Genomic DNA, 16461 nt, shown 5'->3' on the forward strand with positions numbered 1-16461 from the left:
GGATTCAAAGAAAATAAAGTTCCTATTTTCAAAAAAACTTTTCAGAAACCCCACAAGTCCTGTGCAAGCCAAGTGCTAGTTGGGTATTAATTTCTTTCATGAGGCAGATTCTGTAACACATTTTAACAGAAATTGTTCAAAGGTTTTATGAGGCATCCATAGTCCCCTCCACACATTGTTCCAGAGAACCAGGATCTATCAGCCTAATTAATCCCGAGGCCTAGAATTGCAATAAAATGGGTGCCATGATCTTTTCCTAAATTCATAATCCAAATTTTAAGAACAGGATAACATGCAAAACAGAACCAAATTTTCCATTGTGTATTCATTTGTTTTTGACAGAGGTTCCTCTGGTATGACACATATGTTATGAGTAGACTTCTAGTGGTTATAGAAGAAGCTTCACTTAAGATTCTGGTCAAAATTTTCTTCATACTCGATGCATCATCTCTGGAAGCAAAACTGGGAGAGTGTTTCAAGGAAGGCAATTCTCACTCACACAATTGCATTTCTTGCAGCAACACCTTTTAAGTGTGAAAGTATTCTCTTTCACCAGTTTCAAGTGATGTATCCAGTAGCCTTTAGAGCCCTCACTTTCAGAGCAAAGGAGGGCTCCTGTGCTGTGACACTGGGGAAAAAAAGGAAGCACACCTACCAATAGAAATGAATTTTTGCATTAATTATACATTAATTAATTTATTCATTATTTTCACAGAATCACAGAGTTACAGAATTACAGAATAGTCAGAGTTGGAAGGGACCTCTGGAGATCATCTTGTCCAATCCACTGCCAAGGCAGGATCACCTAGAGCAGGTCACAGAGGAATATATCGAGGAGTTTTTGAATGTCTCCAGAGAGGGAGAATCCACAACCTCCCTGGGCAGCCTGTGCCAGTGCTCTGCCAGCCCCAATGCAAAGAAGTTCTACTTCATATTGAGGTAGAACTTCTTGTGTTCTAGTTTATGGCCATTGCTCATCCTGTGGCTGGGCACCACTGAAAAGAGCCTGGCACCATCCTCTTGGCACCCACCTCTGAGATATTTATATCCATTGATGAGATCCCCTCTCAGACTTCTCTTCTCTAGACTGAACAGGCCCAGCTCCCACAGACTCTTCTCATAAGAGAGGTGCGCCAGTCCCATAAACATCCTTGGGGCCTCTGCTGGACCCTCTCCAGTAGCTCCTTATCTATTTTCAATATGAAGTTTATATAGTAACATGATTCAAGTAATTTTAATAGCATTTTAACATCAATATATTGCAAACAAGATATATCTCATATATATAAAAGGTAATTTCATAAACTGTCCCTAAAAATACTGTTACTTTCACAACTGAGAGATGAAGAAGTGTAACAGAGGTTTATAATAATAATTCATTTCATCCTCTCCTATTCAGTTGATTATTTCAAAAGACACAATTTAACTTTGAAAGAACCGGGAAAATAAAATTCTGAGAATAACTTGAATTAACACATTATGACTTGCTCTAGAAAAAATTAAAACATTGTCATTTAATTTTTTTTTTAACTTTATCTCTTTTATTTCAGACTCTTGGTTTACATAAACATGAAGCACAAGATTTAGAACATTTCTATGAGGGAAAAGAATATATTTGGAAACTTTTGGGAATAATTGGAGGAATTCATGGATTTTTCCTGATAGAAAAGTGTTTCTTTCTTTTGGTAACACCTCGTGACCAGGTAAAGCTTTGTACAATTCATCCTTTAAAAAAACACTTGTATTTTGAGATTTTGCAGTGCATAGAATGTTAGAATGATTGCGGAAATTATAATTTCTGTGAGTTAAATGAAGCATTGATAATTGCTTTCCAAAGTGCTCCTACCAGATTGACCTTCAGTTTCTATTTTGCTTTGCTCTGTGGATTGTGCTTGCTTCATGAGTGTGTTCCATATATTTATAACTCAAGAAGGGAACAGTTAATCGGATGTGTTCCATAAGCCTGCATTCATGACTCGCACTGGAGCAGGTGAAAAGTGTGTATCCATATGAAATCACGACGACAGTTGTTTGCTCTAGGCTCTGTTTGAAGAGGAGAAAGATGTAATAGAAAGATAGATGCAAGCATAAGATATTTTCAAGAATGATATCTTAAAATTTTCAGATTGCTTTTGATCCCTATCCCAATGATTTGAAAATCTAGTATGTGGGTTGCAGTCAATAGGACCCAATTTTATATTGATAATATCGCCTTGCTCACGGCTATGCTAACAGTAATTCTAATACTTTATTTTACTGTGGCTGGAGCCTGAAAGTAGGATTATGCACAAGGATATAATGTAACAAAAAATGTGGCGGCTCATTAAGCATGAGAGACAATCTTAATGTCACTTAAGAAGGCTAAACCTTTGCTGGTTCTGTTCTGCAGAGAGTGTGAAGACTGGCCTGATTTAGACATGCAGAAATGACTCCCAATTCCCACTACCTTTGATTCAGCCATAGGAATATAATGTGAGATTAATAGAAGGAGAATATTTTGATGATGGTGATATTTTATTTGCTCGGTAAAAAGGAGTCCTTTTTGTTACTTGCTTGAGAGAAAGCTTTTATCATCATCCCACAAGTCTTTAAACTTTTTCTACTGAGAACTAGATGAATTCTCTGAGTTAATTTTTAAATCTATGTCACCTTTCAATTTTAGTTTGATTTTTAAAATAAATTTAGTTTTATCAAACCATTGTGGTTGTCACTGATTTATCTGATTCACTTTCCAGGGTTTTTTAACAAAATAAGCATTAGGAGCTGTTGATGCCAGATGGTGATCTTTTTCAATAGATTTTGTTTGGAAAAAAATTATTCTTAAAAATGCTAAATTTTCACAAAAGACTGAGAAATGCTACACCTGTGTTCATTGGGTTTCAGAACTAATTGCAAAGCATCTTCATTCAGCAGGGCCTTTCTTTAGTTAATGGGCACTGGGGACATTCCCATGATCTTCCAGTGGAGTCTGAATTAAATGAACAGTCAGGCAGAGGCAAATCTACTTCAACCATACAGTTGGTAGGTTACCAATATGACATACTTCCCTGAATTTATATTCTTCTTTCTCTGTTCCTCAAAATAAATGAACAAAATTAATGTAATAAATCAGTATTTTCAGTCTTTATTGATTTGTTATTACTTGACATGATTGTCAAGAATCTCTAAATTTTGAAGCTTATAATGAGCTTTCATAGAGATATTAAGAACAGATATTTTACAATAACTCTTCTTAAGTGTGTATCAGATTGATATAACAATACACTTCCTGTATTGTTATACATTTTGTTGATAAAATTCTTGAAGATTTTCCTCCTCCCTTCTTTTTAAACATTGACCATATGTAAAGACAGACTCTCCCATAGGAAAAACTTCAGAATTTTCTGCAGTGAGAGTTAAGTGCATAATTAGTGAAAAGATTAAATCCTGGGCAGTTCTCGGGCATTCTTCCATAGATGTGAAGAGTAACGTAAACACTGTGGATATCTGGGAATGGTGCTTGCCTATACGAAGTTACACACTTTTATACTGGTCTGCGGATATTATCCAGACAGATAAATCTTTGCAAATTAATATGAGTCATAACATTTAAAATGCTTTCTCTTTCTTTCAACAAATCTCTTCAGTTTATGTCCAGTATCTGGATGCATAGGTAAACTCCATTTTACTAATGTAGTTGTGATGGGCAAGAGCCTCACGAGTCACCGCTAATCTCCAAAACACCGTTGGGAAACTCTCAATTGAAAACAGAGCAAACAGAGGAGTGAAGCATGTTTACTATTTTTTGAGACGTCATAGCTTCCTGTTTATGATAAAAAATGATCATGTCATTCCCCTCAGCTGCAAAATCCCCCCAAAGTTCTATATAGATCACATGAATTACCCTGGCTGAGCTGGTTTGTACAAGAGCAGCCAATTTTGCAGAATCATGTGAGTAATACTAAGACAAACACTGGTTGACTAAGAAAAACTTATAAATCCTTCAGGTCAGTAATTAGTCTTGCAGTTTTTGACTCAGAGTTCAAAGAAGTGACATGTGAATAAATATTATAGGCGAACTGGAACAATTACTGGAATTCATATGACTGGCTGCAATCATGGGAATTAGAGACATTTATTTTACCTTTATAATGTAGAATATGAAAAACAATTATTTTTCCTTCTTTCCTCATGCATCTACAGCACATATCCTTCATCACAACCAAGCTAATACCAGCCAATAAACATAATCTATTTTGTAGCCAGTGCACATCTCTGGTACAATTTTTGGAGTGGTGGCTGCTGTCCCTGACACAGTGCTCTTGTGCTGTTGTTGACTCCACTGGCTGCCACAATACATTTAACACATTTTTTTGGGGAAAAAAAAACCCCAGCAAATAAAATTCAGTCTTTCTAGTTTCAAGAAAACAAGTCTTTTGGCTTATCTCTTCCCTCACATGAGTTTCTAATAATTTCTCCAATCAGAAAGCAAAGCCCCAGGGAGGTAGGGGCAGTGAGAGATTACTCATGTTCTCCCTTCTCTCCCAACAGTTGCAATATCTATTAATTAAACGTTAGGGCTGATACATCAACTTATCTCTGTAGGATAAGGAAGCAGACACTGTTTCTTTCTTCACTTGAAATGAGGGTAAATTTCACCATGGGGCGTACTCAAGTGCTGCCATACCCAGCTAGTGTTGCCTGGTGCCGAGATGAAGCCCCTGCTAAAAGCAAGACACAAGACACTGGAGACTGCACCACCCTGAAGAAAACCTCCTATATTTTGAAAGGGGGTGAAACTACTGATTATCATCTCTTTTTAGTCTTGTGTTTTCACAAAGAAACTGTGAAGAGCATGAGTGCCAAAGAGACTACCTATTTTTCCTTGGAAATCCTGTGGACACATTCTCCAAGAAAATACAGTCATCCAGTCATGACAAAATCAAAACATGCAATTTTAATTATAATGTCCCTTTTAGTCTTGCATTTGGCTCAGATTTTTTGTGTATTCAAGCAGAAGTGTGGTTTTCTTGGGCTACAACAATGCCTATGAAAGTCTTTCTTCCTACCTGAATTAGACTTAACCCTCTCTTGGCAAGGCATATTTCTTTTTTATGTGTTTCTGCATTACCAATCACACTGCCAGTGGCCAGTAAATTATTCTAATGATATCTGTGCAAATAACAATTGACTATCTTCAATTCAAATGCTTGAACTTAGTTGATATTTTCCTGTATTTATGGCAGCAGCTGGAAGAGCCCCTTAACACTGATGTATTATCTTTGCTTTTAACTAGAGAAGCCCAGAAGATTCTGAACCTGCTGAAGTTCCTCCAGAGAGCAAGGTGATCAGCAAAAAAAGTTAGTATCAATAAAAACACTAGGCAAGACAGGAAAATCCTTCAAATGTATTTTCTAAGATGGAATTGAAAGTGTGCAGCTGGCTTAGCTCTGTGTTTGCTTTGTGCTACATCACCACATCTCATGGCGCCTGGCTACATAATCTAATCTCTGCTTAAAGACCTTCTCAGCTGCCAACCCTGTAATTGTGAAGTTCATTAATCTTACACTGTCCTTGCTTTAGTATTTGCTGTCTCACTGTTGCAATCTACTTTTCTAAAGCCTTTGCTTAAAGGGAAATAGTCAAAAATTAATACAAAACATATTTTTATAATTTTAAACTTACCTCAGGCTTTTATTTCTGAAGGTGGTGAAACATTTGTTTTGTTGGCTCCCTATGCTAATATAATTCTATGTCCTTCTTTTCTTACACAATAAAGCAGTAGACTCTTTAAACCAGTAATGATTAATTACAGGTATGGAATTACAGCTTCATGATGGCTCTCAGTTTTAGAATAATCTGTTTGCTTCTGAGAACTTCAGATAATTCCTGTCTTCTGTGGTTTTTTGCTGCTTAGTTACTAAAAATAGCAAAATAGAGTACAAACCAAATTTTGCCTTTAACTGTACTTTGTGACCTTGGTGAATTCAGTAGAGTTGCAGTTATTCAACTGAGGGAATAATATTTTAATTGAAATCAGTTTATTTACTATAATTACCTCCCCTTTCTTTTGTGATGTCAGATCTCAGGTCATCAGTTTGAGTTATTTAAATATGTCATTATCTTCTTCCAGGTTTTTAATGTTCTCTTCTGCTCTTGTGGACTTCATTTCTATTTCTGAAGCATTAGAAATCTGGATTTTCATTTCTTCACTCTCACCTCTCCAGTAGTACACAATCCAGTGCAAGTTTGAGCATGACTACATACTTCATCTCTAGATATTTCTGTTCAGTTCAATCATCATTACCTGCTAGGCACCAACAAATTTCTAGTGATCTCAATGTTATTTGTTCCAACTAACTCAATTTGGGATAGTTTCCCAGTAATCTTTGTTTAGTTTAATTTTTTCTCATACCTGGGTCTTATCTCCATAAGTGAAATCTTAGTAGGGAAGCGGGGGGAGGTTATTTGGGGGTTTTTCTGGGAATACATAATTACAAAAGTTTGTTTCATTACAGTTCTTTTAAATAGCTAAGTGCATAAACATACTTGGGTTCCTTGATACTGAGCTAGATGTTTCTTCCATGAAACTGAACGGAATCTGCAGGTCTAAGAGAGAAGCCTGACAACTCCAGAACTGCAAAGCTTCACTGTAAATGCCTGTCAAGTAGGACTGCAAAAGGAGTCAATCACCTTAGATAATCAGGGAGATGAAAGAAAAAGACATCTGACTGGCCTCATTTATCCATACTTTTTGTATCAAGATCAGAGAAGACCAAACAGTAGCATTTTATATTTGGTATACTTAGTGACACTTTACATTTACTAAAACTATTTTTTCTGTGTTGGTCATGGAAACATTGGGAAAAGATCTATTTATGGATAAATGTTTGCTTCAAAATCTTATTCTAAACTTAAAAACTGTAGTATATGTTGAGGTCCTGTACCCATTAGTTTTATGAAAATTATAGAATAGAATTTGCTATGAGTTCTAATCCCCTCTTTAAGCAGAGAAAAAGTAAGGTTTTTGGAGAAGAAGAGGCTTTGTAGAAATAGTTAAGGTAATAAGTTAGTACTCAGAGTTCGTGTTGGAATATAATGCAGTGAGATAACTGCCAGTAACGAAGCTGCTTTAAAATATGCTGAAAGTAAAGTAAGATAAACATTCATATTTATTTATACATACATCTTCTTAACTTTCTGTCAAGGAAGTTCACAAAACTTAAATCTGTAATTGCTCCATGTTAACCTGATTCCTTTGCTATACTACAATACACTGGAATGAGTCCCAGTAATCATGGTATATCTTCTCCAACAATCAGATACTTGAACAAAACAGACCAATAAGACCTCAGGGCAGGCCATGATTTCACCCTTGCCAGTGCTTATTACAAATCACAAACTTAATGTAACGCAGCAATCTATTATTTCTATGTAATTCATGCTCTGTGCTATTGGTTATAAACTGCCCATAGTGTTTAGAAAGAACTGTGCAAACTGGGGACATCCACGTCCGGCTCTGTAAGCTGGCAGCAAAATCTAACAAGCCTGCCAATTTTTCTGAACCCACAGAGCTCCCAGGCAACTAGGGAGGATTTTCTGAATACGGTTGTTAGGCTTTTATGTGCTCTGTGTTTTTCATAATAGTCTGAAGGCTTGAGTTCTAGCCAGTTTCTGTAAGAAAAACATCTCCCCCATCACTATAAAATGTTCATCTCTGAGAAACATTACTGGAGTGAAACCTTGTAATAACTGTATTCAGACAGGTCTGTGCAGCTTCATGTTTGTTCCTTAGTCTGTCATACTATGTCGATGTGGGGTCACCAAAAGTCAGAAAAATACATATTTAGGGCCCAAATCATGACCCTGCTCCTTCAGGCCTGAAACCAACCCTTTTCAAAGTGTTCTGTCCATTCTGTGTAGAGGGAAGCTGGATGGGTTTCTTGACAGACATTAGGCAGCCGCTTGTAAGATTGTGGGTAAAATGAATGAAACAAAGTACAGGATGGGGCAGCTAATTAAGTGTTGCTAAGTTTAGACATTGAACTTATATGGAGCCTTGTTGCTTCTTGAAGAGATATACTCCCTCCCTGTGAATCTGTTCAGCATTCCACCCAGCTGTTACAGGCTGGGCAGAGAGACTGTCCCTAATTCCCTAGCTTGAGCTCAGTACTTGCATCACTAGTGGCACCTTTCCACTCATGTCAAGTGACATGATGCCATGAACACCCAGTACACTGTTTCACAGTAAACAAGGTCACAGAGCAGTATGGGAAAGACAAACAGCCATCTACACCCAGGAGTGGTGCTCCAGATAGGAGTACTATGGGCATAACAGCCATTAATTGATTGGAACAAATATTGGATATAAGCATTCTGTAACCCTCTACTATAAGTGATACTCTTAGGCTTGTTGTCTTTCATTTCTATCTTTCACTGTAACGCAACTGCATAAGAAAACTAAACCCTGCAAATATTACTCAACAGTAGTAAGCTTCACAGGATTAAAACAATCAGCTGTGTGAGACCAAATATTTATCTTCACTATAGCTGTGCAATTCTGTGAGCAACTGTGGAAGAACTCCACATAACATCTAGCAAAACTTGTGTGAATTTCATCAAATAAAGAAAGAATATAGAAATAAATTGATATAAAGAAAGATATAAATAAAGAAATATAATAGAAACCCTTAGAATGCATCGTGAGACTGGACTCAAACCAAAATTTTTGTCTAATAGTTGACCTAGTAAGAATAAGGAAGTTATTTCCTGGTATCTGCATCTCATTTTGAATTGTTCTGGAACCTTCTTTTTTTGTTTCAAATGTATTGACGGACATGTAATAACAAGGACAAAGCAGATAAACAGTATTTCCCTCTGATTATCATGACTTTTTGTAATGTTCTATGCAAAGTCACAAAAAACCCCAAATCATTTGTAATATAACAAAAGTGGCAATATCTGTTTGGGTTAAAACTGGGCTTTTTATCTGTTTGTTTGTTTTCCGAGGTAAGAAAATCAGCTTGTTAGCAATAATGGTTCTGGTGGGTGACAGTCTTCACAATTTTGCTGATGGCTTGGTAATAGGAGCAGCATTCTCATCCTCAACAGAAACAGGTGTGACAACGACTGTTGCTATTTTATGCCATGAAATTCCTCATGAAATGGGTAAGAAATACATGTATGTATTTTTCCTGATTGGCTTTGCATTTCCAGGTTTCCTAAAAAGTTCTTTCCTGTATGACATTTGTGGGAATTCTTGTTTATAGCATCATGAATTATAACATTACTATGTGAGGCTGATACTTTCTTTGCCCTTCACAAAAACCAGGGGAGGCTTCTGCACTCATTACTGGATGCCTTCCCATCTCGCCTTCTCCAAATGCAAATGACATCAGGTCAGGAGTGACCTGTTATTCTTATGTGTACAGACACAAAAAATAATAAACTGTAAGCAAGACCCATGTGTGCATAATGGCCATGCCTGACACAATGGCCTATCCAAGAGTTTCAATATGCAGCAGAGCTATTTAAGCATGTATTCCTCTTGCTACCCTCATTCCTGCTGCTAATCAAGAACAATAAGATAATAAAAGGTGTATGACCTATTCTACTAGTGGACGGGATGGGAAGATTGTTCTGTTGAATATTGCCCTTGATTGACCTTCTGTGGTAAAACTTCCAGCATGGCTGAAGCTGCTCCTGGCATTGTGTTGACAGATGTTTATAAACTGGGAAGTTTGAGATGAGAACTGCAGGTTCTCATTTCCGTCATTAAGTGACTGAAGATTTCATGTGCTATGTAGAAAATTCCTCCAAACAAAAAGGTGGGATGGAGGACTGCTGTAAAACTGGTAACTCTTGTTTGCATAGCAAAGAAAATTTGAATACCTGACAGTTACCTCCAAAGACACCTTCTTAATTCCGGGGCAGTAGTGCCTCAGTGTCAAAGTGGCCTTTTTACACTCATGAAACAAAGTTTTTCGAATCTTCTACTGTGGGCCTGTTATGAAATCTTTTATTTTAGAAGAAAAATCTGCGATGGGATTCTGATGTACAACTTGTTCCAATTGATGAGGACTGAAATCAGTGGAATTAAACTCAAACTGGGATCAGACCAGCATAGATTACTCTGACTTGCAGCACCTGTAAAACACTCAAAGACCGTGCTGCAAATATACCCACATGATTTGAACTGGCAAGTCCCCAGTGGAGAAAGATTTAGAAACTCTGGGAAGCCATGTGACTTCACTTTTGCATGTATCCAAGTTGGAATGTCACAGAACACAGAGAACTAACAGAAAGCCCTCCTCAATACTGTATGCTATCTTTCGGAACAGCTAAACAAGTGCAAGTCAATATGACTTTTTTTTTGTTTTGAGATTTTTCTTTCACACTGGACAAGTTTATAACTAACTCTACAGAATTCTAAAGGCAGCCCTCCGTCATTCACTATCTTTGTGCATATCCTAATTATTTTCCTTCATATTTTATTACCAAGAGTCTTAAAAATACATTTATCAGCTAAATAATAAATGTTCTCTTTTTCTCTATGCAGGAGATTTTGCTGTGCTGCTAAGTACAGGGCTCCCCACGAAGATTGCAATTTTGATGAATTTTATAAGTGCACTAACAGCATTCTTAGGACTTTATATTGGCCTTTCTCTATCGACTGACCCATCCATTCAAAACTGGATCTTTACTATTACAGCTGGAATGTTCTTGTATTTATCTTTAGCAGAAATGGTGAGAACTTCAGTCTATTTTTATATTTTCCTTATAGCATAGCCATATCATAGATGAGTGTCAGACAAATGCAGGGGGATGAATGTGGAGAGAAAAAGAGTTCATAGGCTGCTTGTTGGGAAGAGCATGTTTTCTGTCCTGTGTGTGCAGAGTGCTTAAAACAGTAATCTGGTTTTGTTTTGTGTCACTCTCATGCTAGGTGTCATTATAATGAAAAGGGGAAATAAAGGTCATTAAGGGACTAAGATAAGAGAAAGGCATAATGGACTTTCAGAGTCTTTTTTAAAAAATACTTAAAGACTTTCAAACAATGTATTTTTAGTTAATTAGTGAAAATTATATATTTGAACCTTCAGGGGTTTTTAAGATCTTGAAAAAATTGGTTACTTTTTTCTTTTTTCTGCCCTTTTTCTTCATATATTTTTCACCTGTTGTTTCAATGCAAATTTGCTGTTTCAGAACTAAAATGTAAGATACTTGTAAGATACATTTCGTTTCTGTCCTAGGGACGTTTCAATGAGCTCTTAAGCAATTAAAAAGCCTTCAGATAACCTCAAATTGTTTATATTTGCCCAGTATTTTTCACACTCCCAGTTCAATAGCAATGATCTCTCTATAGAAAAATAGGGTGTGAAGATAGGAGGTAGGAGGAAGGTCTAAGGACTGAGCAAAATGTGGAGGAATCATAGCTCATGCAGATTCCTCAGGCCGCATAATTTATTGAAGAGATGGGTAAGTGTTACACTTGTAGGAATGCAGAACATAAATGCCTGCCCAGCTTTGTCACAGGGCTCTTTACACATCCTGTGTTGATGTAAAGTTTCTTGCAAGCTCCTCCACAAAGATGGAATGTTTTGAGTGAGTAGATCAAGAGGGAGGAAAAAAGAAGTCTCTTCATAAATTATTACTTTGTTTTTTCCCAAGGCCGTCTGTCTCTCTCTTGTGTTCATTACCACCCCTTGTCTTCATTACCACTTTGTGCCTGAGATGCTCTATACCAGGTTCAGGCATCATACTTTAAACCTGATATGCCATTCCAGTATTATAACCTATTTAAAATTCAACTTAATTCTACTCTGCAGTAACTGATCTTAGACTTTGGTAGTATTTTTGTCTATTTTTGCTATTTTAAGTAAAGTAAAATGAACATAAAGTGCACCTAAGAGCTTAATCGGGAACTGCTGAAGGATTGTGGATGTGTCAACAGTCCTGACTGAGGTGGTAAATAACAGACAAGAACACTGTGTACCAAGTTGCAGCTTGTTCTGACAGAGACATTTGGAAGTGAGGCTGCCTACCAGCTGTGTAGGCATGGTTTTACTAATGGGTCTAGGAACGATGTACACATATTTTTCCTTCAGTGTAGGATCGGCATCCATCAGGGATCCACAAGCTCTTAGAAAAATACTATGTTTTACCCTGAGTCTTCAAAGCAATGTGCCAGCTGTAACTCCCAAGAGAAAATACAGTTCCAGGCAGAGACAGGGATGTATTTTCCCTTGTTCTCAGTTTGTCATCATAATCTTCCTCTTGATGTGAAGGGGAGAAAGAAGGGAGAGAGAGGGGAGGAACTTATTTCTCTCAATCCCTTTTATTAATAGGACTCTCATCAGCCTTTCTCTGCATTTTGTCAAAAGAGCTGCCATCAGGAGGCTCACCTGTTTGTCAGTGTCATATATCACAAGGATTATTTTATTTTAAAAATTATTTATGTAGCACTGCAGGCATCTATAGATCTGAAAATTTTTGCATGTTAGTATAGTACATCTCAAGAGAAAATGAGCCATTCTTTATGTATTTTTCAACTTTCTGCACAGAAATAGGTTCTATTCTCTGCTGCACTCTCATCTACAAACAGCAATCATCAGTGCTCCTGCCAGTGGTGTACAAACACTTAATAGTACACAAAGCTTGACTATAATTTTCAGTACTTGTTTTATGGGATTTCACATATTCATGTGCTTGTGAGAGCAGCAGTTTAATAAAACTGAACAGCATCACTGGTTTCTGCATTGAGGAACATTGAGGGGTGTGAGTGGAGGTTTGTTGACAGAACAACACAGTGAGACTGCAACCAAAGACAAAGTACCACAAAACTACTTCTGTGGGTAACTAAAGGTTTTTTGTTTCTACAAATGGCATCATAACTCCATTAGCAAGCTGTATAGACTAACAATTTCAGAAACTGAATAAGGGACAAAAGATAAAATCACTTACATTCATCATTTTTCACCAAGAAATTGTGCAAAACTGAAGTTTACTCTTTGAAAATGTTTTTTTGAAAATGTTTTCAAATGTAATTTTGAAAATTTTTCCCATTTTGAAGATAAGGGAGTAGTTTTAAACTGATTTACTGGACTGTTGCAGTGTAGCAGCCATGCCACCTGTGCCCAGCTTGGTAGAACTCTTTTTTAGCCAGTACAAGCCTGAGAGCCTCTCATGCCTTCTTTCAGCATGCTGCTTCCTGTTTCTTCTTATCTTTTGTGTGCTCATGATAACATGACCTGGAGTGGAATAAAGCAGTACCTCTTTTGCCTCTGACAGACTTGAAGCATTAGCAAGCGTGATAGCTTCTGACAGCTTGGATGTGGTGCTATGTTCCCTTAACTTGTGAAGTGGTTTGCATCTGCCAGTTGAATAGGCAGGCCTATGCTTCTTAAACAACAAGATTCTCTCTGCTGTACCACACACTTTGTTGTTCAGAGAGAGCTGGGTAACCACAGCTGATATTGTGACAGCAACCATTTTATTTTAGCAGATAAGCAGGGATGTCACACTAGGTATGGCTATAGAAATGGTTTGTATTGATAACATGCACATAGGTTAGGTAGAGGGAGCAGACATCAGCACTGGACATGGAAAAGGTACTACTTGCTAAGAATTCCTTTTGAAAATTCTCTTAGGAACCTGCTGTGCATCTGTGTAGCTCCTAAATTGTCACTGATAGCAATAAATAAATTCTCACTGACAGCAATGAAAATACTGGATTTTGCAGCGAGAGGAGGAAATTTTCCCGTTTGGAGAACTTGTTCACTCAGGCACTGGAGAAGAGGACAAAATAGACTGATTATAAGGATAAATAAGAAAGACTAAACATCTGGACTGGAACCCTGGATTCAGGGTAGCTCTTAATTAATAGTTTTTACCTATATACACAAAAACCCCTGTGGGCTCTGAGCACTTAAAACTGTCAGTTCAGATTTTGATTTACATCAGGACTTTGAGGTGTTTACACTTGCTTTAGATGAAAAGTTTCTGATTATCTTTAAACACTGATCAAGTATAACTACGTAAGTTTCTGCACCGTAATTTAAACCACTGCCCGGTTGTAATGAAGATCCAGGGCATTTGGGTTTCCCTGTTATTTTCAGGCAAAACTTTACAGCGGAGGCAGATTTTTCAGTACAGTTTTGTTTTGGGCCTATGCCAACTTCCAAAGGAAGAAGAATGCAGGAGAAGCAGCCCCAGAGACCCCTGTCTGACAGAGAGAAGGACAAGCGTAGCAAACACTCCCGTTAACCTCCTTGGTCAGCACCACTCCACTGTCTCCCAGTGGCTGCTGCTGTTACAGCTACTGCAAAGAGGCTCCAAAGTGCAGAGGAACTCAGTAGTTTTATTCAAGCACAGAAAAAACACACCAAAACCAGAGGTCAGCACTAGATTATTGCTCTGTATTTATTTCCAGAGTTGATGTGACAGTATTAGCAGTCATCAGTGTTTCCCCTGCATAAAGCAAAAATATTAAGAGAATTTGAGCCTGAGGCATCATTTTTGCAAGCTCTGTTTAGACACATATTTAGTTTAAACCTTTGATAAAATACACTGTGTAGAGTGAAAGGTCAGTGCAAGTAGCTTTTATTACGATTATAAACAAGTGTTGCTCCATTACTTGATGTAAAACTGACAGAGAAAAATACTAAACATGATTTTTTTCAAGCATTTTAAAAGTCCTGTGTTCAACTTGTACATTTACTAAAGCCCAAGTAAATAGGAGTGTTGCCAGTTATTTCAGAAAAAGCATGATTGACACTATATATAGTACTGAAGCAAAAATACTCCAACTAGTTTATTCCCACAAAAGGAAATCACTAATTTTACTAAATAAGTATTTCCTTGCAGACATCTGTATAAAATTACTACAAACTACTGAGAAGTTAAAAAATTTCAGAATCTTGTTTATAATTCTTGTCAGTGCTAGTAAAAGAACCAAAGTGGGTTGAATTTGATTAATTGAAATATTTCACTGTCAAGATCACTTTTTGTCAAAATGTACAGAAAATGCTACACATTAATAACCATAGTCAGAAGCTCAGCATTTTAAAAGTTGTTTGTTTTTTTTTTTAATGAAGTTTGCCTTGTTTTCCCATAACTTTTTTTTCCCACAGATGAATGTATCTGGCTCTCATTCTGTGTCTTATTCTTTTTTTAGCTTCCTGAAATGACTCATATTCAGACACGGCGACCCTGGTTGATGTTTCTCCTACAGAACCTTGGATTACTATTAGGCTGGCTTTGCCTCTTACTTTTGGCTGTATTTGAACAGAAAATTAAAATATAAGTTTTCTGTTGGAAATCTTGAAGTACCACTTATGACAGTGGATAGCATTATTCACAATTTTGTCATGTCTGCTATAGTGATATGTAAATTAAGTTGCTGGGATTTTATATCTGAAGAGTAGATAACTATTTTACTTTATTAACTTATTGTTCAGATTTTGTAATTATTTTTTTGTAAACATGAATGTTTAGAATTATGTTTTATTTGTTACTGAGTTTACCAGATCCCATGCTCAAACTCACAGGAGCTTTTAATTAGTTTTTATCGAGACTGTTTTAGTTGAATGCTCTAAGTGATCTCTGCCAGTCTGATTGAAGAAAAGAATAAAACAATTTTATATGCAATAATTAAAGTGGACTAACCATAGTTGAATAATTTGAATAAGGAATGGTTTTTTTGCCTTTTAGTACAAAGAATCAGTGTATTTCTTTAAATTTAAAAAGCATAGCCAAGCTAAACTGCTAAATGGCATAAAGCAATCTCATAAAGTCTGCACAATCTATGTTGACAACATAAAGATTCTCATCAGTTACATCTTGCTGGTCCACTGTGGCAGGAAAAAAATGGTAAGTGTAAATGTTGAAGTTTATGATATAGAAATTTGAGAATACTCTTTCCCGACTATAATGCAGTTTCTCATATGTGTGATGGATTCTGTGACAGTCAGGCACTGGACTAACCACTTTGGCATTATCTCACCTCTGGTGGTTGCTTATAGAAACTGCTTATGAACTGTTTTTCCCTGATATCCCTTCCAGGCTCCTCAAATGAAGGGATTTCTTGAGCCAAATCTTGCTTCTGAGACATCACATTCAATAAACACTTGCCTTCCTGTCAGCAATTAGCTTAATCATAGATATGGGATGTGCATTGTGGAAAGAGCTTTTTCAATTGTCTAGAGTGAATGTGGCCTCACTGCAGCTCCTCCCATCCTGAGTGATTTTTGTGTAATTAGTCCTCTTGATTTCAAGGTAATTCTGCATAAGTTGAGATGATTCATTTAATTTAGTATTGCAGAACCAGGTCTGAAACAAATATACAAATTCTGCCCTGATTCTCATGTGCTGAGCAGCTTCCAGGAGGTATTGAGCAACACTCAGCTGAGTGATTTCAGCTATTTGCATGCTCTCAATTTCTGGTGCAAGGACTTCTCCACCACCTTATTTATACTTTTGTAT

At 36.9% G+C, this 16461-nt stretch overlaps 1 protein-coding gene across 4 annotated transcripts in view; it reads left to right on the forward strand.

Annotated features, from left to right (window-relative positions):
• The window catches only part of SLC39A12 (solute carrier family 39 member 12), a 41441-nt gene extending 25786 nt beyond the window's left edge, over positions 1-15655 (forward strand). For 2 of the 4 annotated variants that reach the window (XM_019285871.3, XM_019285873.3), the window contains exons 11-16: positions 1551-1703; positions 2911-3021; positions 5276-5339; positions 8989-9147; positions 10538-10725; positions 15155-15655. In XM_019285871.3, the coding sequence (XP_019141416.2) occupies positions 1551-1703; positions 2911-3021; positions 5276-5339; positions 8989-9147; positions 10538-10725; positions 15155-15283 (804 nt within the window). In that variant the 3' untranslated portion in view covers positions 15284-15655. The remainder of the gene's footprint in view (positions 1-1550; positions 1704-2910; positions 3022-5275; positions 5340-8988; positions 9148-10537; positions 10726-15154) is intronic. The other 2 variants (XM_019285872.3, XM_010399254.4) reach the window with 2 other exon arrangements.
• Positions 15656-16461: the final 806 nt, after the last annotated feature.

The sequence above is a fragment of the Corvus cornix genome, chromosome 2 (genome assembly GCF_000738735.6).
Source record: "Corvus cornix cornix isolate S_Up_H32 chromosome 2, ASM73873v5, whole genome shotgun sequence".
Taxonomy (NCBI): Eukaryota; Metazoa; Chordata; class Aves; order Passeriformes; family Corvidae; genus Corvus; species Corvus cornix.